The sequence below is a fragment of the Ixodes scapularis genome, unplaced genomic scaffold (assembly GCF_016920785.2).
Source record: "Ixodes scapularis isolate PalLabHiFi unplaced genomic scaffold, ASM1692078v2 PGA_scaffold13__105_contigs__length_92229423, whole genome shotgun sequence".
Lineage (NCBI taxonomy): Eukaryota > Metazoa > Arthropoda > Arachnida > Ixodida > Ixodidae > Ixodes > Ixodes scapularis.
Window position 1 is genome coordinate 31107456 of NW_024609839.1, and position 26580 is coordinate 31134035.

A 26580-nucleotide genomic window follows, 5' to 3' on the forward strand; every position below is an offset into this window, starting at 1 on the left:
GTCAATGCTCGGAGCATGCATGCAGTCGGAGGGCAGTGAATTTCATATCTCGACCGTCTGCTCGTAAAGATGTTGCCCCTTTGCCGTACTGACATGTCAAAGGCAGTGGTACCAAGAATGCGAGTGCGAAGACTGGATGGCGTGAAGTGGCCCTGTGTCGTGCAAGGGAAGCGCGTGACCGTTCCTTGGACGTCCTAGTTGTTAAGGCCATCTTCTGCAGTTCACTGTACCTGCGACTTTCTCGGAGCCTGTTGGAGTCTGAGATGCAGTTGACGGAGCGGGCAAAAAACGGAACAATTGGAAGCACGGCACTGCCAAGCAAAACCCCAGAACCAGCTCGCGGCAAAAGGAAACCACATGCACGAAACTACCTCAACCCGTTGCAACAAAAGAGCACTCTCTGAGCAAAAAACTCAGAGAGTGCTCGTTCATCGGAACAGAGCACTACCATATGCTTGAACACGTGTTGTTTTGCCCCCGCCGGGAGTAGCACAAAGGCACTCGAGGAAAGAGGTTCGGACAACACTGGTGTCCAGTCGGTGGGGAGACGAGCGCTGCATCTGCGTTCGGCTGGCAGTCGGCCTGTCGACCTCCGTCACTGGCGCCTAACCGGAAATGGTTAGGTGCTAGCCACATAACAGATTTTGCATTAAAAACAAGCATTTAAAGGTGTTATTTTTAGCAGCATACGATCCGACATTTTACGAGTGGTTTAGTCTTGCTGAGTGCTGAGGAGGTGGCAAAACATACAGATCTTTGTCTAGCCAGATTCATTATCAAAAATTTTTTTTTAAAGAATAAAAAAAACATAATTTTGCAGCCTTTTGTCTAGCCTCAAGCAATTCGAGGGCACATTTATGTATCACGAGAATTACGGAAAAGAGCCGCCAAAAGTCTGAAAAGAGCAATTCCTGCGCTTAGTCATTCTATGCTTTCAAAGTCAAGAACTGGGCGAATTAAACTTTTATACGCTGAAACTTTCACTGGCTTGTTACAAACTCCCAACTTCGTTTTAAAAAATGCAACTTTCCCATTTGCTTTGCCTTTATGCAACGAAAATCTGATATTTCGAAAGGATGAGGCTGTTTCTTTATCCCTTTTGGTAAGATGAACAATGTGAAAATTAAAAATGCAAATTCTGCAAAGTTAATGTTGTATTGCCCTTAAAGGGATATTACAACGAAATTTCGGCGCTCATTTTTTTGTCTATATGTGTTCAAAGAAGCAGCATCACATCGAACATACCAATATCTTGTTAAAAAAAGTCACGAAAAGGAATTTTAATACGAATTAAACGATTAGCAAAGAGCACCTGGTGGCTGTCGCTAACGTTTCGCTTGTAATGTCCGTCTAGGAACCTTGACAGCTAGTGACAGTGAGTGTCTCGCCTCCGGCCACGACGAGAGAAGAGGGGAAAGAGGAACTCCCCTCTTCCCGAGAATGCCTTTTGTGTGTCGGAGAAGTTGCTATTGTCCCCCTTCAAGATTACAGAAGATTAACCCGAATTCGTACAAAAGCAGCCGCTTCGGTGGCTGGAATGACTAGGCCATCCTCTCGACGTCAGCCTCGCCGTATCTTTGCTCGTCCTGAGACGACCTACGTCACAGTTGTGTTGGATGTCACGTGGTCTCCGCTGGGCCTTCTCCGAGCGCTTGCCAGAGTGGGCCGTTTATAACGAAAAATACAGCCACCACCAGGCTCAAAATACAAACGTGCGATTGTCATTTACGGATATTGTGGATCATATTCAACCTATTTTTGAACACAACGGGAATATTTCAAATTTCGTTGAAGTATCCCTTTAAAGGCCGATGTATACTTGGCATTCTCCATTTTTGCCTCCCCCTTTCCCGTATCCTGTGCACTGTTTAGCTTACCCCAACAACTTTCGGCTAACGCTGCCGCATTCACGTCAGCAGACTACATTTGGAAACTGGCATCTGCTGTTGCTCGCATCGGATGTTGCATTTGCGCGTTCCTCTATAAAAAAGATGCTTTGTTGCCATGGTGACGCTGACCATAGCAGACGGTCTTTATCGTGCGGAAGGAGATGGCAGGGTTGCGAGATCAGGTGCAAACCTGGGCTCTTTCGCCAAGCTGTTCGATGTGCAGAACGTGAACAAAGAGAGTTTGAAACAAAGTCTTAACGCAGATGGCTGTTGTTGTCCAGCGTCTAATATTTCAACGAGCCATAAATAAAAGTATGTTTTAACTTGCAATTTGTAGTATTTTTTACCGCAGCACGGGGCTGTACTACCGATGTTCCGACGTATAATGCGAGAACCTAGCAAAGTTCTACCGTAGCAGGAGTTTAAAATGCTGCTGCATCATTTTCGCGATATGTTTAGTGACACGACCGGTTTTGTTTCCAAGTTTCGTGAAACAATTGTTTCGTCCCCCGTACCTACGATCGAACAATGGTTGCATCCCTAGGCTCATTGGTCGCTCTTGTGCGAGGCATTTCCCACATAAAATAAGACCGGAGGTTCGACCGGGGATGAGCGGACGTAGCTCTGATGGCTCGCCCGTCGGCGTGCAGGCCTGCCAGGGCGACGGCAACAAGGCCCTGCTGGACCTGATCCTGCAACAGAAGGGGCGCCGCCGCACGCCGCCCCGCGCCCACCCGACGGTCCGCACGGTGGTGGGCTACCTGGGCACCATCGAGCTACCCCGGGAGGTGGCGGGCTCCCGCCTGCAGGCGATCCGCAGCTGCGTGCGCCGCCTCCGCCTGGAGCAGAAGGTGCACACGCTCGCGCTGCTCTCGGTGCTCCGGGACGGCGTGGAGCTGGCGGACCTGCGAGGCGCCGCGCTGGCCCGCTTCCCGGCGGAGCGCATCGCCTTCAGTGGCGCCTACGCCGACGACAGCCGCTTCCTGGGGCTGGTGACGCGGGGTGCGGACGGCGCCCTCTCGTGCCACGTCCTCATGGTGGGCCTTCGCCTGCCGCCGGGCGGTCCCCGGGGGGCGCCACCGCACGAGTCGGCCGAGCCCATCCTCCGGGCGGTGGCGGCGCTCTACCGGCGTCCGGAGGGAGGCCCCGACGCGTCGCCCCAGCCCAGCCGGGCCGGCAGCAGCAACAGCAGCAACAGCGACAGTGGCATCGGCTTCAGGGATGAAGGTGGCGTAGAGTTTCTATAATATTTGAGAGGGAAAGGTCCCTTGCATTCCGGCCGCTTTAGGACAGCGTGGCATAGATGCAGACATAGGTGTTCTCAGTGGGTGGTCCCGGATGGGCTATTATTGCTGGCGACGCCTTAATAGACGCAAAGAAGCAGGAAAGCATTGCCGTAAGGTCTGTGCCTTCCATAAAATCCCGCAAGAATTGCCCACCCGAATTGAAAAGGTAAACGGAGAAAAACATGGGATGGGCTATCTTTAAAGATGTGACGGTGCAACTTGAATAAAGATTAGGGATAAACACTGGACACCCCCTACAAACCATGTGAGATGGGTACTGATGCTGCAGATCGTGGACACCGCAAATTCGTGCTTTACGATGCGATAAACATGCGGGAATTTGCTACAAACTCTTGTGTCATGGGACTGGATACCGCAGATTGCAGACACAGCAGATTTGCATTTTATGGAGGAGAAGACATCTGGGAACCCGGCACAAACTCTCATCTCGCGGGAGCGGGTATTACAGATTGTGGACGCGGCAGATTGAAGTTTCCTGCTGTTCCCTTTCCGAAATTGTGAAATGGCTCATAGATCATGTGCAGCCGCCATTAGTTGGTCTCGTCACTACCCGCGTAAATTCCGTGATTGGTCCCAAGTTTGAACTGAGCACTGATGCAGCACTCATGTGGAATGCGTTTCAATCCAACTACACTCTGAATGCTGAAGAAGCGCTGGTGTCTAATGCGTGCTCACAGTGCATGACCAACTAATGGCCACTGCACAAAATCTATGCATCATTTTGATATTTCGAAGAGGGTCTATAGACATGTGGAAACCTGCCGCAAACTTGCCTGTTACGGGAACAGATGTCGCAGGCAAAGCTGTGGGAACCTGCTACGAACTCGCATGTCACGGGAACGGGTATTGCAGATTGCGGACGCAACGCATTCACATTTCACAATGCCATACACACGTTGGAACAGCTAGCCTAGCTCAACTCGCGTGTCGTGGCAACCTATATCGCGTGCTCAGATCGTACCAGTACCACAGATCGCGCCGTTGATGTGATTCCTGTTGGACATTGCGTGAAATCCGGCAGGAATTGGGGCGTGGGCCACATTTCGTAATTTTTATATTACGGATATTAAGCCAGAAAAATGGAATGGGCGATCTCTCGGGGGGTGGAGGGCGTCCTTACGGGATTTTACAGTCGTTCTATTTTAGCCTAGTTTGCAGGAAAACACTGGCATTGCACATTGTAAAAAATTAACGAAGTTGACAATCACTCAAACAACTTTGATTCTTTGAGGCAATACAAACACGGCTAATCTGTCGTCTTCTTTTTTCTTTTTTTTCCGCTTTTCTGTCTCTCTCTTCCTGGTTCTTTCTCTCAGAACCACCGATGTCAGCGATTCGGATTGCGTGTGTATATTATAGGGTCAGCTGGATTTCAAAGAAGGGGGGGGGGGGAGAAGTAGAGGAGAGGGGGGACGAGGAGGAGAGAAGGCTAAATGCTAGAACCCAATAGGCTCCTCTCCTAGCTATGCCACTTCCTCCTGAGCAGTAGGCTCGTTGGATTTCCCTGCCCTGTGCACTGGCGCGGAAATGTGGGCAGGGTTTCGCTGAATATGTGTAGCTTCAGAATAGACACTTTTAAGTATTGATATTTTCCAAGAACAGTATGTGAATACAATATGCTATTCGAAGAAATAGTTAATTTGTTTAATTTATCTGATTTTGTTTATTGTCGAAATAAGTATTTGTGACTGTTCGATAGCAGTGTTTGTGTTTTCTGTGTGTGCGTGTTTTTTACTCGTTTTGGCTCCCAGTCGACGTTACCTTTGCTCTTAATTTCTTATGCCGTTGCTTTCTGCCCTATTGTGTTTTCACTGTATTCGGAGGCATTGTCAAACAGTTAACAGTTGCACTTTTTTTTTTATTCTCTGCTATGACATTTTTGACCACTGAATGTACTATATTGAAACAATCAATAAAAAATAAAAGGGGGCGGTCGGGATGAAGCGGCCAGAGGAATGGGGCAGTGTGCAGCGAGGGTAGCCAACCGAAGGAGCGGGATGCAGGCAACGGGAGCGACCGGGTCCTGGTGGTAGACATGGAACCACACCCGGAGGGTCCGGAGGGGGCGCTGCGGGCGGAGTCGGAGCGCCTGCGGGTGCGTGCCGTGCCGGACCCCGTGGAGGCCCCGGAGTGGGACGACCCATGCCAGTCGTCCACCAGGGGCCAGGACGGGGGCTCCACTCCCCTCAGGGTGAGTGGCCCCCTCTGCCGCCGCCGCCACCCCAGGAACGAGTAAAGTGCGCCAAGACCAAAGCAGAAGAAGTAGACGGGACAAGCACCAACTGACACCTGACCATTTTTCGATGGAAGGAAAAAGGCAGTGCAGCAACCACGGCGAAAAACACCCGAACTCTAGGGTTGCATAGATATTTGAATTCTTTGAATAATACACCATTCGATATACGCTTAGAGATGAACTGCAATACATTAATATTTTTTTAAGCTTTGGCTGCGGCAGGTTAGCCCCGTTGGGCGCACCTCCACCGAGCACGGGTGCACTGCGGAAAAGCAACACTCGCGGAAGCGAACTCCGTGGATGTTGCTTCTCTGGGTGCACCGGTGCCCGGTGAGAAGCGCGCTCGACGGGGTAAATTGCCCCAATCAACACTTAAAGAAGTATGCAGATCACAATTGCGTGCTTGGGAAAAGAGCACATTTTCAAAGTGGGATGGTGCACGTGCGTGCCTGGTGTACCTAAAAAGGAATGGAAGCCTTGTGAATGTTAATATCTACGTCACACTAACATTTTTAAAATTAAACTGTGGCTATTATGCAAGATTATATGTTAGGCAGAGATGCCATTACAACCCACATTCATCCTTCACTATTTTTTTAATTTTTTTTAAATTAGAGATTGAAGAAAGAATGTCAGCATATAGCAAGATTTTTAAATCCACTCAATTACTAGGTATAACTGGGCATCCCTGTACGTTTAATTTCATGTCAAATGTGTTATTTACTTGCCATCTCAAGGCATCAGACATTGAGGCCACAGTCCATAAATATAGATAGATTAAAACTAACTTAGCTTACAAATAGACAAGTAGAAGCTGGTTCAGGTGGGTTTTCACTTAAATATGGTGTAATAATAGTGAAAGGCTTGAAGAAACTATTCAGTATTTGATTAAAAAATATTTGGCCAAAACCACTACGTATTTGCTTTGAATTCGCTTCAAACTAAAAATCCACTATTTGCACATGCCTACCAAACTTACAAAAGAAAAACACACAAATACTGAAGCACCTCATAATCATGACCACTTGCTTATAAAATCAATCTCTTTTCTATTTGACTAACTGGAGTTTAAAGGGCAATGCAGCTGTTTTTCCTAACTGGAATTTAGTGGGCAGTGTAACTGTGGCATACCTTTGTTTTTTACTTTGCTGATGTCTTTTACAAGCAATGTTAAGATTTTGTTGACGACATAAAAGGCAAAATTTGTTTTCAATATTTCAGTGCGATGGTAGCATAAAAGAAATTACTTTTTGGAAATTTTGTTTTCACAGTTGCAATCTCCAGCCATTCTGCTGCATATCTAGAGAAAAAAATTTTGGGAATTATATTAGTTTTCTAACAATAGTTTGCCTAGACAATGTCAGTGTGTTCCTGATAAAAGCAACTATAATTTCCTTCACTATTTTCGCCCACCGTTGAAACTTTGCATTGCATTCTGCTTCACATCTGCCACTTCTTTATACCGTAAATTTTATTAATGTTAAAGGACACATGCGAAGGAAAAGAACATTTTTTTTAGACAGCTTAGATGGAAAAAGGATGCCATAAAACGATTTTACAACGAAGAAAAAAAATTTTTAGAGCTATATTTACGGCGCTATACGAATTTGTAGTTGGCGCTCGCGGAAGCCGCTGCTGGTCACGTGGTAGGCCCGCGCGCCGCCGCGCTGCGTCGCCGCCGCCGCACAAGTTGGTCTGCTTCGGGGCGCCGCCGCCGCCGTCTGACCGGTGCACAGGTCTATCACTTCTGCTTGCGCATTTTCAGGAGTTTCCTTTGGGCTCTAAAAGTTGCTTATTCATCTTAGTTTTTTGTTGTACTTCAAACAAAAATGAATAAGTTACTTTTAGAGGCCATAGGAAGCTTCCGAAAGAGCGCAAGCACCACGTGACAAATATGGGCCCGTCAAAGGGCCACTTTTCTGCGGCGACCGCCGGTGCCAACTACAAATTCGTATAGCGCCGTAAATATAGTTCTAAAAAAATTTTTTTTCTTGGTTGTAAAATTGTTTTATGATATCCTTTTTCCATCTAAGCTGTTTAAAAAAATGTTTTTTTCCTTTGCATGTGTCCTTTAAGCCCTAGGTTCAAAAGAGACCCTTCTGGGGACTGTCTTCCCTTAAGCTTTTGTATGAGATGACTATGTGGAACTTGACCAAATTAAACCAATCTCCTGTAATGCATTTCCAGAAACTAATTTTCTGAATCTAAATATTTTCAATATCGGTGGAAAGTGCCGTTTTGGGAATTACACAGGCAGTCCAAGTTGGGCATTCTCACGCTTTGCCCCCTGTGGCCCACCTCCGTGCTAACTCTGCCCGCCCACAGCCGAGATGGGACCCCCGATGGCATCGATTGTTTCGTAGAACGTGTCCTCCTTCTTGTCCGGCGGGTTTGGCACGTAACGCGGTTCAACGCTGTTACTGTCTGGAGCTTCCATGGCGTGCAGGTTTCAGTCCCGCGCCACCTCCCTGTCTCTTGCCCGTGCCACCATTCTGCCCGCGTGCTGAGTCCTTCAAGCGGTATGGCCTTGCTGTGGTCACCTGCATTCTGCCTCCCCGTCTTGCCCCTGCAGTGGAAACAGCCAAAGCTCTCAACGCTCCTCCCCCCACCACCGCCCCCTGGCCGATGGCCGTTTGAACTGTGCACCTTGTTCCGTTCTCGCGATGACCCAGTTCAGCGTGGTCCTAGTCGCCTCCTCGTTGTTCGTCCATTGCACTAAACTGGTCGGTCTGCCACGTGGCGCCATTCTGTTGGGTTTGGCCCGTGTGCCCGGTCGGCAACTGCGGGTTGAGCGGTGCATCTGTGTCGGCACTGACAGCCTGTGCAGTGGAAGTCGCGTCAATTGCCTGCTCTAGGAGCACTGCGTTTTTCCTCTTTCACGCCGTTCGCCGTCGAGTTCCAACCTTTATGCTTTCCATTCTTGGCCTCCGGCTCTAAAATCGGCGTGACGTCTTCTCGGTCTCGTCATCACCAGTTGTCACGAGTCTAGGAAACAATTTTACCGAATGACTCGAGCCCGCCCCACCGAGCTCTTATACTCAACTGGGGTGGCTTGCCTTGGCAGTAGCGTGCGTGTGACACTTTTTCTCGTGGTTCTTTCAGAATGAGAGCAGTTGCAGCAGCAGAAAAGATTGGCCCAGGTCCTCCTCACTGCGCAGGCACCGGCGACGGAGTCGCCGTCGGCGCAACACTCGAGAGGTTGGTGCTTCCCAGTCCTGCGAGATTGCGAGTGTCTGTGAGCCTACGCCGCACGGCAAAGGGCACAGCAGTGCAACTCGTCGACTGCCGTTTTGTGTGGCTCTTCGCAGGCCTAGTCAATTTGGGCGGCCGAGGCGCCGTGCCAAAATAAGCGCCTCAGCAGAATGTGTTCGCGTGTTTTGGGGCTGGCTTCCAAGAGTGTCGCAAATCGTTTTAATGAAACTTTGGTAACACAAATAGTGATCTTTAGAAAATGTTGCAGCCCGTGACGGGAATCGCGCCACTGATCTCTTGCTTGGCGGTCCGACCCGCTGTGCTAGCGGAGCATTTTGTTTTTCTTTATTGCCGCACTGGCGAATAGGCTCTAGTTAGCGCGGTTATATTTGGTACAGTATGTGTACTCGCATCGCCTCAAAAACTTTGTCGCCCTGGTGGCGACCCCGATGGCGAGGAGCTCAGAACATGCTCTACATTTTTCTGCTTCATCCCAAGGATTAAGATAAAGTGAAATACACTTGAACAGACTTTGAGGGACCTCGAGAGAAAGTTTGCTTAAGCTTCACTCGACTGAATGCATTGGACGGGGTTTTGCTGGGGAGTACTACAAAAGTTTGTTCATGTGAATGGTAGTTTGTTCAAACAATCTCTCACTGTGCATGTATGTTTTACTGCGAAAGGTTAGGTCGGGCCCAATTTGTGGGCAAGTTGTCAGAAGAGCCGTGCGTTGGTTGCTGCAGGCGGGCACGGTGTCCGACGGGGAGGTTCCCAGCGAAAAGCTGTCCAGCAGCGTGCAGAGCCTGGACCAAGCGAGCGACTCGAGCAGCTCGTGTGACCAACCTCGGGGCCGAGTGGGCCGCTGGCTGGTGGGCTTCGAAGGGCTCCTGCACGATCCCTTGGGCCTCCTGGTGTTTGCGGTGAGCTTGACAGTTTCCCGAAGGATTCGAGGCTCCTTCTTTTTGTCCTCGTCCTTGGGCCCACTTTTTACGCGTTATGATTCGGCAGTACTCTCCACATCAGGTGGGCATTGCCTTTCTTCGCGGCGTAGTGGCAGACGTCGGCAAAAAGCAACGATTGCCATACGTGCGTCGAAAACGCCGGTCCACCGACGTGAAACTCTTCCTCTTTTCCTCGTTCTCGCCTCGCATGCCAATTCGTGTCGTTTTCAAACTAACGAGCGAAAGCAAACGGCTGCGAGCAAGGGTAGCGGCTACCCTTGTTCGGCGAAAGCAGCAGCAAAGATTCCGAGAGAAGAATTTTAAGTCCACGGGATTTGCGCGAGGTTCTGTTTTAGCAACTTATTGGTTACTATAATGCGATGCGAGCCGCATGCCAGAAGTCGGGCTGTGTTGGATTAAGGCGAGACACTGGTTCTAAAATGGACTATTTTATTTTTGCAGCTATACTAATGAAAATCACTGTGCATATGTGTTCCTTCTTCCTCACTTCAAATATGAAATCAGTTTCAAAATATCTCAATTAGTTTTCAAGTTATAAAAAATAGTGTTGCCTAATTTGGTTAATTTCTTACGGGTCGTTAAGGCCATTTCGAACAAAAATATTTTTTTTTATTGATGTAGATGCATAGCTAAAGGTCTGCCATGCATTATAAAGCTATTTATATTTTCACAAAATTACATTATAATACAAAAATGTACTAATTATGCTAATTATGACACTAATGAGGTCGCATTATTTATCATAAAATTTTCGTTGTCATTATAAACTGCAAAAAAATAGCTTTACTCCATAGTCCAGTCCTTTCTGAATAAAACGGTATAAAAAGTTTCAAAATGCTACGATAAAAACCTCATGAAAACCCCCGTAAGGCTAAGCACGTTTACAAAAAACATGAAGATGAGAAAATCAAAGTTAAAGTTTTGATATTGAACATAGAAAATTGTGTGAACAATGATAAATAATAATTGCCACCAAGGTGTAGTGTAAGTCTTCATGAACAACTTGACATAAAAGATGATGTAATCCATTTATGGGAACATTAGGAAAAAAATATGAAAGAAGTAAAGAACGAGTGAAATGTTGATAAAAATCACATTTTCCTGTTTCGACGCTGACTACAATAAATTATGTGAAAACCCTTACGCAATAATAGTTATCAAGATGTAGTGTAGTGTATTCTGAACAAATAATTTTAAAAATTGCAATAATTTGTTTTTGAGAAGATTGCAAAAATGGTGAAGAATTACTGATATAGGCTAAAAATTGCTTCTAAAGTGATGAGCCGACAACTTTGGACAACGGGAGAGGCGAGCAAGAGTTTCAAGCTCCAAACGTAATTTTGTTTGGCCCTGAAAAGGGCCTTTGTTCCACATGGCACTGGAAAAAGCCATTACAGCTGTCCTGGGCTGTAATCTCGTGATGCTCCTGCCTGGTGTCGCTTGGAGAACCTTTCCTTCACGCTACTGCTGCTCTGGTGCACCGCGTTTGCTTTACGTAAACGGAGACTGTCCTTTTCAATGCTTCGGCGGACAAGGCAGTCACCGGTGGCGTAGCCCAGGCCTGCAGCAATGGACTCGTTGGTCGCTCTCCTTCCCTGGATGTAGACAGCAACAGCTTCAGCCGCAGCCCTCTTCACGCTGTCCAGGGAGGCATTCGCATTCTTTGAAGTCTGCGTCCAGATCACCGAATGCAGGCTCTCACTGGCATTCTGCGTCTTTCCCTCACTACACCGTGCCAACAGGTCTTCATTGCTGAGCCTTTCAAACACTGGCTCCAGTGCAGCCCGAACACAATCCGGAAGAGGATTCTTGTGCGGCGGCGGAGGCTCACTGTTTGCCAAGGCCCTGTTGTACTTGCACCAGGACTCCGCTCCCTCGGGGCACTTGCTGTGGTCTGGGGCGCCGTCTGTGGAGGTCATGTGCAGGAGTGTGGCTTCCACCGCCCTCTTCATCCCTGGAACGTCATGGCTGTTGCTCCTGAGAGCATAGCCGTAATAGTTAGTGATCTTCTTGATCTTTTCCTGTGTCAGCTTTCCTCTCCCACCAAGTGACTCGCCTTGTGCCTTCTTCTCAACAACGTTGCGCAAGGCAGTTCCCATCCGCTTGTGGACGTGGTTCACGCAGTCCTTCTTCTCTATCTTGATGAAGCCGTAAACCTTCGCTTCAGACAAGGCATGGAATGTCCGGCTGTCCCCATCCGAAAGGACGGTGGTGTAGCGGAGACCATGCTTGGTCAGAGACCTCTGGAACATTGTGAGCGCAGCCTCCACCTCCATACGGCCAGCATTGCAGTCAATGTTCCTCTGGCAGTCGTGGGTTGCGTACCAGTCGCTGTAGCCATCGTCCTCGGGCTCCGGTCCCAAGGCACATCCAAGGCAGAAGTTGGAGTACACAACATGGTCGATGACGAGGCCAGAGTACAACTCCACAATGCAGCCTACACCAATGTGGGAGCTGCGTCCTCGGGTCATCCATGATCCGTCGAAGATGACATCGATGTTGCCAATGGGGTTCATAAAGCCTGTGTAGAGCCCCTTGACGACAGCAACACTGGCGGCTTCACTGTCGGTTGCTGCATTCTCACATGCCCGCACAAGCATTTTCAGGTGTCCCTGGTACGTCTTGTGGTGCAGGCCCCGATGAGAAATGTTCATGGAGGCACAGAAGTCTGCCAAGGCTGTCACTCCTTTGCCAATGGATTGGATCCCCTTCATGGCCCTCATGTTCACTTCAAAGGGGTGACAGCCCCTTTGAAGTGAACATGAGCAGTTCTCCTCTCCCAGGGTTGCTGTTCCAGCAACCCTGGGTTGAAGTGAGCAGTTCTCCTCTCCCAGGGTTGCTGTTCCAGCAACCCTGGGAGAGGAGAACTGCTTCTTCTGGAAGTCGCAAGTGCTGCAGACGAGCACAAGCTTGACGGCCAAGCCGTACTCCTTGTCCGCGGCCTTGCTGAGCGTGAGAGATCCCACACCGCAGCTTCCACACCTCGCGTGCGCGAAGAGGTCGTTGAGGACTTTCATGTCGACGATGACAAACTGGGTCCCGGCATCGCTTGTTTGGCATGATCCGTTGATTTCAAGCAGATCGAACTTCCGCTGGGTCACCGACTTCTCCGATAAAACGCGCTTGCTTTGCTCCGATCGCTCGGCGCGCTGCGCTTGCTCGGCCGTAGAGTAGTAGGTAGAGTCGACGCGAGTGGTGCCGGAAAAACTTGAGCCATCCGGACCAGAGCTTGAGGCCGCAGCATCGTCAACGGGAAGGCTAGCCGATGGTCCCGGCAGATCCAATGCGTTCGGCAGTGGCGCAGATCGTAGCGGCGCACTTGCAGGTGATGTCTTCCGCTTGTTCCACGCACGTCGCGTCTTCCTCCCGAACGTCCGCCGCGTACTCTCTTTCAATCGAGAGTCCCCCGGCATCTCGATCGCTCGAAATAAAACTCCCGCAACTTCGTAGCGAGAAACCAACGATGTCCGACGCGAACGCGCGAACGTAAACGATTTCGAAACAACGTGCACTCAGCCGCGGAACGAACAAAGCGACAGGCCAAAACGAAGCAGACGACGCTTCTCCACGCTCTCCTTGCGCTGCTGGAGGCGCGCGCGCGCCAAGAGGAGGAAAGGAGCAAAAGTGGAAAGGGGCGCGTCTTGGCCTATGACAGGCGCGCGCGGCACGACGTACCCGTGACGTACGCGCGCGGGCCAATGAGCAATCGTTATTCCGGTCGTGAAAACCCGCGGAATGCGGACGCTCTCCAAGGTTGTCGCGATAGTGAGTGGGATGAGGACGTAGGGAAGAGAACCAGCTCCCCAACAAGACCAAGATGGCCGCGATCCGACGATCGGTCGTGAAGCGACGCGGGCGCGCAGTTTGACTATTTTTTTGCGTTGGATTCGCGATTTGAGCGTCGCGGAGGCATCGTATTTATCGTTTTTTTTATACTTAGACGTCGAATAGGACATTGAAACTTCGCAGGCAGGTACTTCAGACTATATTCTATCCAAACATGTGATTTTTGAAAAACCCCAAATTTCGCGATTTTTTACCATTTTAAGACCCGCGTCTCGCCTTAACTGCGAAGAGTGCCACCGGGATCGTAGAATGCAAGACGGATGCCTTCCGTGAAACTACAACCACTGTATCTTTGCTACTTTGTGGGGCTGATTCACCCAATCGTACCGCTGAATTTGAAATATAATATTTATTACTCAATCGACACGGTTATATGGGATCGTCGAGATAAATACGGGAAATTCACCTTATTCGGGAGAATGCACTAAGGCAAAGATAAAATGAATATCGACCGTTTGCTGAGCTTTGCTCGGCCTGCCGTAACGTCTTCCTGGCTGACAGGCTGTTTTAATGTCTTGGCAATATAGTAATCTTGTGTCTTCTTGTAGCAATACTGCGCAATGATTTGCTTAGGCGACTTTTTGGTGCAAAGCGATTCGTGTATTGCTGCCCTCCGGCACCTGACATCCTCGATGTCGTCCTAGATGCCTGTCGTCCTGGAGGTCGTCCTCGACGTCGTCCTTGATGTGTGCGCAACATATTGCGACCATTTCATCACCAAACCATTTCCTTTCCTAATTTATTTTACTAGCGATGTTCCTGTAAAGCTATCGCATTTCATTGTGCTTGGTCAAATGAATGTGCGTGTAATTTTTATTTTTAGAAGTGTTACTAGCTAGCGCCGCTCAGGACCGGCTTCGTCCGCCGCTACTAGTGAGGCTATTCCAGCGGCCATTTCGGAGTGCCTCTTACAACAAGTGCCGCCACCCCCCGGGAGTCGGGTGCGTCGTGCGCCCCGTGCGCCGTTTACTGCCGTGCATTTGGGCTAATTTGCGAATCGCTATCAAAAATACTCGTTCGCGCAAAATAAAAATAAAAATAAAACTTGTAAATTGAGCGCACAAAATGGCGCAGTGCCACAGGTGCAACCGGCTGAACTCGTAAAAAGTTGAGGTGTTCTTAATTTCGCGATTCTTTCATCTTTGTCGGCGGTGGAATGCTTTGGTTCGATTTTAAGTCGACCCCCTCACTTTAGATTTTCGAAAATTGAAAAATGGGTCGACCTACATTCGTGTAAATATGGTAATTGGTCGCTTTGCCAGTGTTCCAAACAAAAAGTTTGGTTCCTTGTGAAAGCACACCTGACAAATGTGGATGTTGCATGCAGGAGTTTCTCAAGAAGGAGTTCAGCCAAGAGAACATTTTCTTCTGGGTGGTGTGCGAGCAGTACCGGAAGATGCTCAGCTGTGATGAGGTGGGTGTTTGTGGGGCTATACAGTGTGGATCGCATATAACGTATGTCGCGGGAGTCGCAAAAATCCGCACTATAAGCGCTATAAGCAAAATGGCGCCATTTGCGCCATTTTGCGCCAGACGCATGTGTCTGCGCCATCCTGCGCCATGTTGCAGAAACTGCGCCACAGCCAATACCTCGCGCCATTATGCGCCAAATCGCAAAACGTGCGCCAAAAAACTTTTTATTTCGTCTTAGTTTCGGTTTCTATCGACTCGATTGGCAACAATGAGGGCGTTTAGCCTGGTCGGCCTTGTAATCCTTTGTTGTGTTTATTCCCCCTGTCTATCCCGAGTCGGAAGCGCTCGAAAAAAACTCGGATTCTAAGCGCTACACCACCTGCGACTGGATTGTTATTCTTCAACCATAAGCGGTAGGGCAAGTCGGCCGAGGTGAGGTCGAGTCGTTAAGCATCAGATTGCACGAGGCTCTGCGGCCCGGGATCCGGACGTCATCCAGTCGAAAGCATATGAGCAAAAGATTCCTTTTAGTACTTCATCCTTAGGAGTTGGAACCGCATTCTTGCAAGATAAATCGTGATTCGATAGAACTGAAACGCGGTCCGATCCGAAACCTTGCCGGCCAGCAGCTCTACTTATCTGCTCGGCGTACTTTAACCTTGCTCCTGCTTATCGCTTCAAATACGATAACTTGGTTAATCGTAGCCTGCTGCTTCGATATCGAGTTGCACAATAGGATAAACTCGAAATTTGTTGCCCTGCTCCTCCGTGCGACTGCATGTCCGTTGTTTACGCTCGTCACGTGGTTCGCACATATAATTACTATGTCAATCACGTGCGGGTTGTGCGATAAGTAGTGCTGGTTTGCATTTTGAGCAGCCGAAAGCCACTAAGAAAGTATTAAGGACGCTATCTTCAGAAACATCAGGTACTAGCTTTTTGATTCTCATTAAGGCTCACAAAGTTTCAAGTTTTCGCATCTATTACACTGTTATCCCATCTGCCTGGGTCCCTAGCCACTGATGTTCATCTCTGCTCCTAAGCACAATTGAAATTGCTCCAGTGCTTGTCTAAGACACAAGCTGAAGTGCGATGCAAACTGATCTGAGCTGCTCCTAGCCTGCTCCAGAATGTAGTTTTAGCTGCTCCCAACCTGCTCTAAAACGGCTGTTTCAGCTGCTCCCGTGGCTGCTCCAAAGTGCATTTCATGAGTTCCACCCCTGTATAAGCGGTACCGCGTTATAACCAAAACATCAATTTTTCAGGCCAAAATACATGCCATGAGACAACTTACCTTTGTAAAAGAATTTATTTTATGTTAGATGAACAATAAAGCTTAGTTTGAGGAAAGTCTTTATTTCACCAGACTAGTACACTTCTCTCTCGAGTGTGTCACACATTTTGAAAGAAATGAGCGACTTTTGCCTGGCGCAGCCTTTTAACGGCGTCGCGGGTTGCGGACGGACGTTGCGAGCGTTCGGGATTGCTAACCCTTATCACTTTTCTCTTGTGATGAAAACGCGTGAAAATTCGCATCCTTTATACGGTACGCGCTAGTAATACCTTCAACTTGAGCACAGGCATGAAATGCTCCAAATAAGAAATCCGGGCGATGTTCGGGCAATGTTCGAAAACACAAATGCTTAGAAAGCACCACTGTAGTCGAATTAAACAAACAAGACGAAACGGGCAATTCTGCTGTCTTGAGAGTGCCGCCACGACATCGCCGCACGAGTAGGTGGATCTTTTCTCTTCTAGTACGTGCTGGGTTATCATAGCGACACACAATGAAAATTCACAGTCAAGGATAGCGCTTTTACGCGGAACGATGAGCTTCCACCACGCCGTCTACGTCAACGATTACAACTGGCATGCAACGTGCGCGAACACTTCTCCTCGTCCTGCGATTGGTCTGTCGTTGCAGTTCTTTCCAATGCAGCGGAGGGACGCACGCACGTGAACGACACGTGCGTGCGTCCCTCCGTCGCTATGGCAACTGAAACCTCTCTCTTCGCTTCTCTCCGCTTCTTCGAGCAACCTCCTTGCCCCGCGAGTGCCGCTTGCGGCTCGCGCCGTTATCTAGCGTCGCACGGGGAAGCGTGCTCGCTGCGCTGGTCGGTCGGCACGGTTGGCGAATTGTTCCAGAAACCACACTATAACCGGTATTTCCCTTTGCACGCCTGCATTTTAAGCGGTATGTAATTACATGGAGTTCTATGGGAGGCGAACCGGTGGTTTAAAAAAGCCGCGTTATACACGGTCCTGCACTATAAGCGGTTACGTTGTAAGTGGTCTATACTGTACTAAGCGTTCATCGTCCACCGGGGAAGACAAGGGAGACCCCGGAACAGTTGGGGGCATTTCGGCCCAAGGTTAGTCGGTCTGGGAACTCGACAAGTTGCTTCTTTTGCTGTGTGCGGAAAAAGCAGTTGTCTGCTTGTTGAGCAGACCAGGGGTCCAATTCTGGTCACCGCAAGAGTTAAAGCGAGATTTCATTTGCTTCTCGTGGAGCGAGCGAAGGCAGCATTCCGAAACGGTCCGTCTGCTAACGAGAGTGAAAAATGCAGTTATTCTGCTACGAAGCATGATTCAGAGAGGCAAATAAAACAAGCAAACACTGTATGTTGCCTGCTGCTAGACCAAAAAAAGTTAATCGTCTGCTAAGAACCGAGCGCCACGGCGAGATGAGATCAGACACTGGTTGCTATTGTGGTCGTCTGCTGTTTCACATTGGAAGCCATTGGCAGCCCGCGCTTCATTTGCAAATCTCGGGCTGTTTTGCTGCCATGCACAAGCTGACATGAGCCAGTGGGTGAAGGAGTATTAAGGACAAACACATAGGAGGCCTTGAGACCTGTCTTGCTATTTTTATGTTGGTGAGACGTTCTCACTAAATTGTAGCCCGACCTTGAACTAGCAAACGGGTTAAAAAGGTCTCATTGGTTGATTACGCGCAAGCTCTGGCGCCACATTTAACCACCAGTCAAGAATGCTCTCACTCCCTAATTCAGACCCCACACTTACCACCACTCACTACCACCACTCACTGCTACCACATGGGAATTGTAAACGTCAGCACATACTCCAAATGTGAATCCAAATCTATTTTGCCCTAAAGAAGTATTTGATGTTCAATTTAATGCCATAGACCAGGGGTCCTCAAACTGGGTTCCGGGGAACACAGGGGTTCCACGAGCTGGTCTCATGGATTCCGCGATTACCCATATTGTAACCCCCGCATGCCGCAGGCTGCATGGCAGGACCATGCAAAGCATCTTCATCTCACTTTATACTGACATTGTGATTCATATGGTGGGCATATATGGGAAGCAACACAAGCAAAATTGCCTACAATTGTGCATCTGTTGTATCTCAGTCAGCAAATAGGGGAGGGGGGGGGGAGGGGGGGCTCCGCGGCAGTTTTTGAGGCTTGCTGGGGTTCCGCGAGACCAAAAAGTTTGAGAACCCCTGCCATAGACAGTGACACCCGCACGTAGCATGTATCCTGGGGCTTGCTACTAGGTTGAAAGCTATCAGAGCTGGCATTACAAAAGAATGATGGAAAAAAATGCTCATCTTTACAACTACCATTAGTCTTCATTCCAGTCGAACTCGATGCCGAGCTTGCATCGCATCGTGAGCGTAATCAAAAGAAGGTTTCTCGCGGCGTGACGACACTGACGCAGTGCAAAGCGAGCGCTGTATGTAACGGGCAGGTAATCCCAGCGTGTAATCCCGAGATGCGCAATGGGGCGCAGCGCAAGATGGCCGCCCAGGACATCTACCAGAAGCACCTGGCCCCGGGAGCACCAGAGCCCGTGAATGTGGACGGCCGGGTGCAGCAGGAGGTGCGCGAGGGCCTGGAGGAGGCAGCCCCGGACCTCTTTGTGACCGCCCAGAAGCAGATCCTGAGCCTGATGAAGTTCGACTGCTACCAGCGCTTCCTCAAGTCCGACCTGCTGAAGCAGTGCATGATGCGCGAGGTGCAGGGCCAGCCCGTGCTGCCCGAGCTGCAGGGGGGACAGGCGCCCAGCTGCAAGGAGGACAAGCGACGGCGTTCCTTCCTGCCCTGGCACAAGAGTGAGGCCGCCTCCTGGCATTGCGGTCGCTTTCCCGCTACGACAAAAGTCCTTAAAGTGCACTGAAGACGTTTCTGAGATCGTCTGTTCTTAGTGGTAACTCCTTCTACGGGATCTTGGCCTCCCAGAAATAAGAAAATTATGCTCGTGCGACGTCTATTTCCATACTGAAAATGTGATGGATGGTCATGCCGGGTTGCTTTCCGAGCGCAGTATACAGCGGAGGCACCGGCGGCGTAACGAAAGGGCGCTTGTCAGCCAATCGCAAGCGGAGGTGCGGGCTGCGGAGGCACCGCTGCTGCCTCCGCTGGATTTTGTGCTCCAGATTTTTCCGCTCAAAAAGGGGCGTGGCATGAATATCTTTTACATTTTGAATATGGAAATAGACGTTGCTCGAGCATAATTCTTTTATTTCTGGGATGCTTTGAGCCCATAGAATAAGTTATCACCAAGAACAGACAATCTCAGAAACGTCTTTAGTGCACCTTTAACTTGGTTGTGCTACCTCAGAAAATTGTCTCAATTGCTCTTGGGTGGTATAGAAGGCTTCGCGAATGTCAACAAAAAAGTGTCCTTAAAATTTCCACTGCAGTTTCGAAGCACTGTAAGCTGAAAAACTGTGAAAAAGTTGATTTTGTTGGAAACCATTTTTTTAGGTTGTATATTCCGTAAACCCTGTAAGACGTGTTGGTAGCTTTAGGAACGCGTTTAAACAGCAAAATCGAGTCAAACTTCACGATCGCCACTTTCATCCAGTTTGTTCGGCGGCCGCCACCTTTAGTGCTCGGTGTCGCGGTTTGTCCAGTTTTCTCCTTTTCGTTTCCCACGGGTCTCAGATTGTTGAGCTTCACCGCTTTGCACCGTTGTGCTAACAGCAGTGGCTGATGCAGGGTAGCATCTGGGTTTACTCCATGGGCTTGAAACTCTTCCTAATTTCTATGGGTCGACATTTTTTGGTTATGAGGGCCGCCCCCTAATTTTGAAAGAATTATTGCATAAAGGGCCTGTCTTTTTATAAATATGGCTGTTCTCTACAGCTGTGGTGAAGGTCCGAGGGAGATCATTTACTGTGCGAGGGTTTCATCCCGTCTCGCCTATAGACCCCCCGAAAGAGCTGTCGACCGTTGTGTTTTCCCCAGGCATCCCGAAATATCTGTCCAGAAAGTTTTACTGTAATGTTTTCTTGCTGATGGCTTATAAGAACTACTAAGTGTTAAAGAGCATACGCGTGTCTTACACGAGTTTCTCGAAAGTTTCCTTCAGAGAGCTTCACTCTGAACGGAAGAGGGTGGGCAAACATTGTTGGGTGTGAAAACTGCGACGTGCTGCGCACGAAAAAATGCGAGCTCGCTCGAGTCGCAGTTTCAAACTCAACAAGCACTATGTCCAATGGGGTCTGCGGAGGTACCAGCCGTTCAGGCTGCTGGGAACCGAAGTGTTAAAATGTTTAATTCCATTTATGGAAAAAGGTGTGCATCTTAGCCGCTCGCTATTGCCGGGGAGGGCTTTGGTGGCTCTCTCAACTAGCGCGTCATCGAAGGTGGCCGCAATTCGGCGAGGCCCAGAGTCCGGCGAGGGCACATAGAGGAAAAAAAGCAGAGCAACACTGCAGCGCTGGTGGAAGGGCTGACAGACGCCTCTCGTGTTCCAGACCTCAAGCTGGTAGGGAGCAGGCTGGGCGAGAGGGCCGCGTGGACCCGCAAGTCCAGGAGGAAGACGGCCCGCAAGGCGAGCCCAGACCTGGCCGGCAGCCGTTCCTCCCTGGCAAGCAGCGAGGCGAGCTTGGGGCTACTCTGCTCTGCTTCACGCGAGGTATGGAGAGACGTGCGGTGTACGCCGAACCGCCGCGTTTTGCGTCCATGAAAGAGACCGTGTAGCCGCGTGGCATTTCTTCGTTTATGTGTAGTGAGGCATCTCGCCTCGGAATTATTTTCGAGTGGCGATCTTTGCTGCCCAAGGTGCTCATATCGACGGGGGTGTTGCGTCAACATGTAGACCTTTTTGCCATCTGTCGCATGGGCGAGCCCAGACCTGGCCGGTTTGGAATCGCGTGACGCGTCCACGATTAGGTTGCTTCAACTCGTCGCTCCACCCTCCCCTCCGCGCATTGGTAAATAAGTGGTATTCATGTTTTTGTTGCGTTTCATTGTATTTCTTGCCTTACTTTGGAAAGTGTCCTCAAATAGTACTTAGATTTACTACGTAATTGCATAACATGATTATGTGCGCAATTTTTGTAGTTCATTTTGTACATTTTGCAACACGCTTTGACCATTTTTCACTGTGGACGTGCCGGACAGGTGTGAAGAGGCTATCACACGTACATCGAGCATGTAGATGATTCTGAGACAGCGTGATGTACCGCTATAGAGTGCAATTCACTTGCAACAATACCATAAATAATGATGTATCGCTTATAACGATAGGTTTCTAGTCCAGATACAAAAATAATTGGTTATAATGATTGAATTCTGTTTTTTTCTCATTATCATTAGGAGTGGACTGCACTGTAGTGCTGAGATCCTTTGAATCACAAGCAAAGTAGTAGGGAAGAGACGTTGTAGGGCTGCGCCTTAACTTATTGCCAGTTGGACGGTCTGCCGTCTAACTGGCAATACCGTAGCGTCCAATCGGCGATGAGGTAGCTGTTTTGATGCACCTTGCTCGCCAAAAGCAGGACTTGTACTTACGATTGGATTCTCAAATATTTGAATATACGAAAAATATGAATATCGAGGTCCATCTTGAAGCGAATATTTAATGCCATATTATTCGAAAGAACTATTTGAAAATCAGAATATTCGCGCAACCCTAGATATTTCAGAATAACGAATGAGTATCGGTAGTCCTACAAAATTTATTATGTCGAGATTTGACTGTAATGCTAAATGCTTTAGTCCTTGTTAGTTATTATGTAATCTTAAATTAAAGGGAAGGCTACAGGCTTCCTCTTACGTTCAGGCTTTGGCATTGTTGAGGTTTTTGTATATCTTTTTGGTTGGGTTTCTATTTCGCACATATTTCGGTCCCCACTTCTTGGGACTTGAAGCGTTGTGGGGCGTAGACCAGTCGTCGTTTACGAGTGCTAGAGTACAAATGTCGACGGGAGTGAAAGGGGCGCATCGATTGGGGTGGCGTTAAGCGACGAGGACCTGGACGGACGTCCTTGTCGGGTGCAGTCCCTGACGGGTGGCCAGGACCGGTGCGTGCTGAGCCGGATCGTGCTCCCCGACGGGTCATCAACGGTGGTGCGCATGCACCGGGGCGAAACAGTGGGTGCCACGCTGACGCCGCTGCTGCACAAGCGGTCCCTCAACTACTCGGCAGTGGACGTCTTCGTGGCCGGCTCGGACAAGGTGAGGACGCAGCAGGACCGGGTTTGTGGGGGCCTCGCAATCCCTTTTCCGGCGCTGTAGAGTTAACATAATAGTCTAGAGGGAACGGTCCTACACATTTGGAAAAGTAGAGCGTAAACACGGACTTTGGCGGTCCCAACAGGCCCAGATTGTCGGCGACGCTTTTATATGCAAAGGAGCTAAAAAACGTCACTGGAAACGTTGTACGTATTGTTTTCCTAGCTTTATTTGGTACTTACTAGGTAGAAAACACTGGCATTGCGTCGTATAAAAAGTAAATAAGGTCAATTGACTTGCACTTATCCGGCATTGTGTCGTCGCGGCAAAAGGATTGTGCCCAACCTATTGTCTGCTTTCTTTTTTCATTCTTCTGTTGCTCTCTTCCTTTCTCTCGGGACCCCCGATGCGAGGGCCGGAGGTTCACTGCGTTCTGCTCCTGTCTTTACCCCCGTCCTCCGTTGCAGCCCCTCAGCCCCGGCGTGGACGTCTCCCTGGTGGGCTGCAAGGAGATACGGGTCGAGCCGCGGGTGGTCTTCTGCGTCGTGCTGCCCAACAGCAAGCTGCTCGGGGTGAAGGCCCCGCCACGGCGCTCGTGCGGGGACGTGCTGCGCCCGGTGCTGGCCAAGTATGGCGTGCAGCTGGACCACGTCACCCTGAGAACAGTACGTGCTTGCTCGCTCGTCCCTGGCGTGCTTGACTCGTGAAGAAACCAGATATGACGTCCGGAACGCCTCTCGGACCGGTGTGTTTGGTGTCCACACGTGCCTCGAAAGGGGTCCCGAAGCGGCAACGCATGACGTCGCAAAAGCCGGGGTGTCGTGCCGTCTGATGTTGCGATCCCGGTGGTCGGTCGTAGAAGTTCTGGGAGAAAGCACTAGCAGATGCTAGTGTCACCGCCGTGGTGGCGTCCAAACTCCTGTCTGCCAAAGCTTCTGTGGATTGTCGAGCTGGAGACCGACCTGCAGCAGAACGGGCGCCTTCTATATTCACCACCGCTGCAGTGACACCGCTGGGGTCGTGACCGGCGATGGCACGACACTTCGGCGACGTCATCAAGTGCAAGTCGAGGAACCACTTTTTTTTATTGCATTAAATGCTCAGCTTAAAGGCTCGTACCGGGCTTTGTAGGCACATCAACCGAGGACACTCGAGCATATGCTTGGAGGCTCATTTTGATCCGGGACAGTATCCCTCTGGCTAGGATTTGAGCCCTTTGGCTCGGGATCCATAGGCTGGCACTTTGCCTCGGAGCAAACGCAGCAACTACTTGTCGCCTGCTGTACGTAGTGTCCCTTGCTATTCCTTATTTCTTGCGCCCCTCCCAACCGAGTTGCAGTCCAGTAGAATGTAGCATTTGCATTGACCGTGTCTCGTTGAGAAAGAAAAGCTCGGTATTTTTAGCATTTGCGGCTGTAGCTTTAATTTTACTGCCGCTTAGCGTAGCCGCTTAGCGTAGTGCATTTCGCCGTTACTGCTCGTTTTTAAAAATGGTGGGGCCATCTTTAGGGTTGATCGTTTCGAGAAGCTCCTTGGGCAGCGTTTGTCACAGAGTTTGTTGCGAGCCCCTCATTCCACTGTTGCAGTTTCCCATCGAGAGGTTCGCCCCGAAGGCCGTGTCGGCGGGCACTCCCGTGGGCGACGTGGACAACCAGCACGTCCTGGTGCAGTTCAAGGAAAACGGCTCAGGTACGGATCGGGCCCACCCACCTCCCCGGGGATGCCGACGCTCGGGCATTGCAGAAAACCGGGGTGCCTTGCCGCTCCAACTCCTGCCCCGCGGAGAGCCCGTGGTGCGCCGGTTTCTGGACGCCATTCACGACGGCAAGGTGCATTTCGACGAGCTGGGGGTCACGGACCTGGACATCCTCTTTCCTCCGGTGGTAAGCCCACGTCTGTCAACTTTGAAAGTGCAGCTATGGGGGGCCTCAAACACCCCGAATGGACGTGTCTGTGGCCAGAGGCAACGCTCTTTACTGGGTTTTGCACGCCATTCGGACTGCTGCCAGGATGCTGTGATTCAAAGCGATTCCGCTTTTCTCCTACGAATTGGCCGTTCCGTGCATTGATAAATTCGGCAGTTGGTGCTCTGACTCGTATCTTACGTTGACCAATTCGGCCATACGTCTTCCAACCTCCTTCTGCAGGTTCATGTTTTTGTACCAAGGGGAGAGGGTTAAAGATTTTGCCACGAGGAAACAACATCCAAACCCCCGTGCATCAATTCACTTTAATAAGGGGCCTGTAAAACAATAGATGGGGTCGTTTATTTGCAACTGCTTAGAAAATTTGCATTGCCCAATGGCCTAGACGTGAAGTAGAAAGTTTAACTGAACTTCGGACAAACGTTTCAACTATTAGGGAACCATGTGAGCTGGAAGTTAGCTTCATTCCATGAGCTGGGCTGCTGCAGATTTATTTGCTGGAAAATCTGTCGTACCAAGCACTGTCCGCACCCGGGTCTCAAAGCGTAACACAAACCAAAAACTGTGTAGAAACAAATGTTTTTCACTAACCGGAATCTCATCCATTAATATGTTTTCATTTGGCATAAACCGAAACCATAACTGTTAAAAATGAACCGGTAATCGATATACTTATCGGTTACCGGTTGTCGGTGCGGCTCAACTTCTACAAAGAATTGGTGCCTTGAGGCTGCATCTTTAGCCAGCATGGGCATCTGTAGACACACACTGCACCGGCAAGTGGCGCTTTCTGTCATAAATTCAAATAAAAGGCGAATTTCAACTTCCAGGTTAAACGGCAGCTCAACTTCGGTGGATGTGAAGTTGACACAACAGACCTTATTGTGTCATATATGCTCCATGCCTGTTCCATTTAAAATCCCCTATAGAGTATGAACTTCCAAGTTATAGTCCGTAGACGTTACGCTAATTTTGTCCTCCCAACTGCCAACATTCTCGACGCATAATACAAAGGATCGGTATAAGTGAATCTTATTGCAGGTGTGATGGTGAATAAAACCTCGCATTTCGTCTCACTAACAAAAAAAGTAACACCTTGGAATCGTAAAGATGCACTACGTGTCGTTGTGTTTGTTTACTTCGACTACAGTGGTGCTTTCTAAGCATTTGTGTTTTCGAACATCGCCCGGATTTCTTATTTGGAGCATTTCATGCCTGTGCTCAAGTTGTAAATCCGACAAATCCAGTCCAAAGCTTGGACTGGATTTGTCGGCTGTTCCCTTTGCATCGGGTAGCACGCTCTACATTGGGTGAGCAGAGCCCGCCGGCTCCTCTCTAAGCAGAATTTTTGTGCCTATTTTTCTGCTCACAAGTCCTCAAGTCCTTGCTTTGGACACTCAGTGGCGTTTCCGGCTCATTTTCCCTGACTGGGCTCGCTTTTTGACAGTATCCCTGATTTTTCCCGGTAATTAAAATTTCCCTTATAATTCCCGGTTTCCCGGTTGCTAGACACCCTGCTACTATTGGCCGCAACGATTATTCTCCTTCCGTTGTCGTGGCTACCACGCTGCCTCGCGTCATCTGCGTGTTCCAGTGCTTTGTCAACTCCACTTTGTTTTTCGCCATCTTTACGATCGTTTGCAGTCCTTTGTCTTAGTAGTTTCGCATACTTTGCCTGCGCGTTTCGTGGCTGCAAGAGGTGCGGGGAATGAATTAGGAGATGGTGCACGTGTTCGACACTTGGAAGCTGTCGATGCAAGCTTTTTAGCATGGCGACCATCGGAAGCAGCACTGGCGGGTCGCCTCTGCGTGGCAGGAACTTGATGCTCATCGCGCCACTACTTCAGATTGGGGTCCTTTCATATATGCCATCGGCCGTCGAAACTAAGTAAAGACAACAGCGGAACAAAAAGAAAGCATGCAATGATACTTGCAGCTACTCCGCGGGTAAAGCCATTTCACGTGGCACAATCCTGCTTGCGATGTTCGTGATTTTCAGTTGCAATGATTAATAAAAGCCATGGACGGTGACTTCTGTGCATGTGTACTGTGTCCACGAGTTCTCTGCCGCACGAGAATGAAAATCGCAAGACTTGCGCCGCGTGAAACGGGCTAAATGCTAAAAATGTGTGTGCAAGTTTGAACTGCCATTTTCTCAAGATGGATTGTTCCGCTGGCATTGGTGCTTATCCCAGCGGCATCTTGGGAACTGTTTAATGAATTTGCATGCAGTTTTTCTTCCATTCTTTTCCTAAAGAACTTTGTGGGGGCATGACAAGCTTCCTTTTTTAGAAAGTTCTGATAAAAATTTATAATACTGAAAATAAATTTGAGGAATGAGGATATGACCAGCAACATAAAAATCAACGTAGCATAAA

The 26580-nt window shown here is 49.3% G+C and overlaps 1 protein-coding gene across 4 annotated transcripts in view; it reads left to right on the forward strand.

Moving 5' to 3' along the window:
* The window catches only part of LOC115326883 (regulator of G-protein signaling loco), a 50030-nt gene that overhangs the window by 17444 nt on the left and 6006 nt on the right, over positions 1–26580 (forward strand). For 3 of the 4 annotated variants that reach the window (XM_029987823.4, XM_040207276.3, XM_040207275.3), the window contains 11 exons: positions 2540–3116; positions 5200–5387; positions 8535–8630; positions 9368–9544; positions 14760–14846; positions 18604–18925; positions 20576–20736; positions 22104–22280; positions 22745–22942; positions 23864–23966; positions 24021–24160. In XM_029987823.4, the coding sequence (XP_029843683.2) occupies positions 2540–3116; positions 5200–5387; positions 8535–8630; positions 9368–9544; positions 14760–14846; positions 18604–18925; positions 20576–20736; positions 22104–22280; positions 22745–22942; positions 23864–23966; positions 24021–24160 (2226 nt within the window). Of the gene's footprint in view, positions 1–2539; positions 3117–5199; positions 5388–8534; positions 8631–9367; positions 9545–14759; positions 14847–18603; positions 18926–20575; positions 20737–22103; positions 22281–22744; positions 22943–23863; positions 24161–26580 lie in introns of all 4 variants that reach the window. The other variant, XM_040499795.2, reaches the window with a different exon arrangement.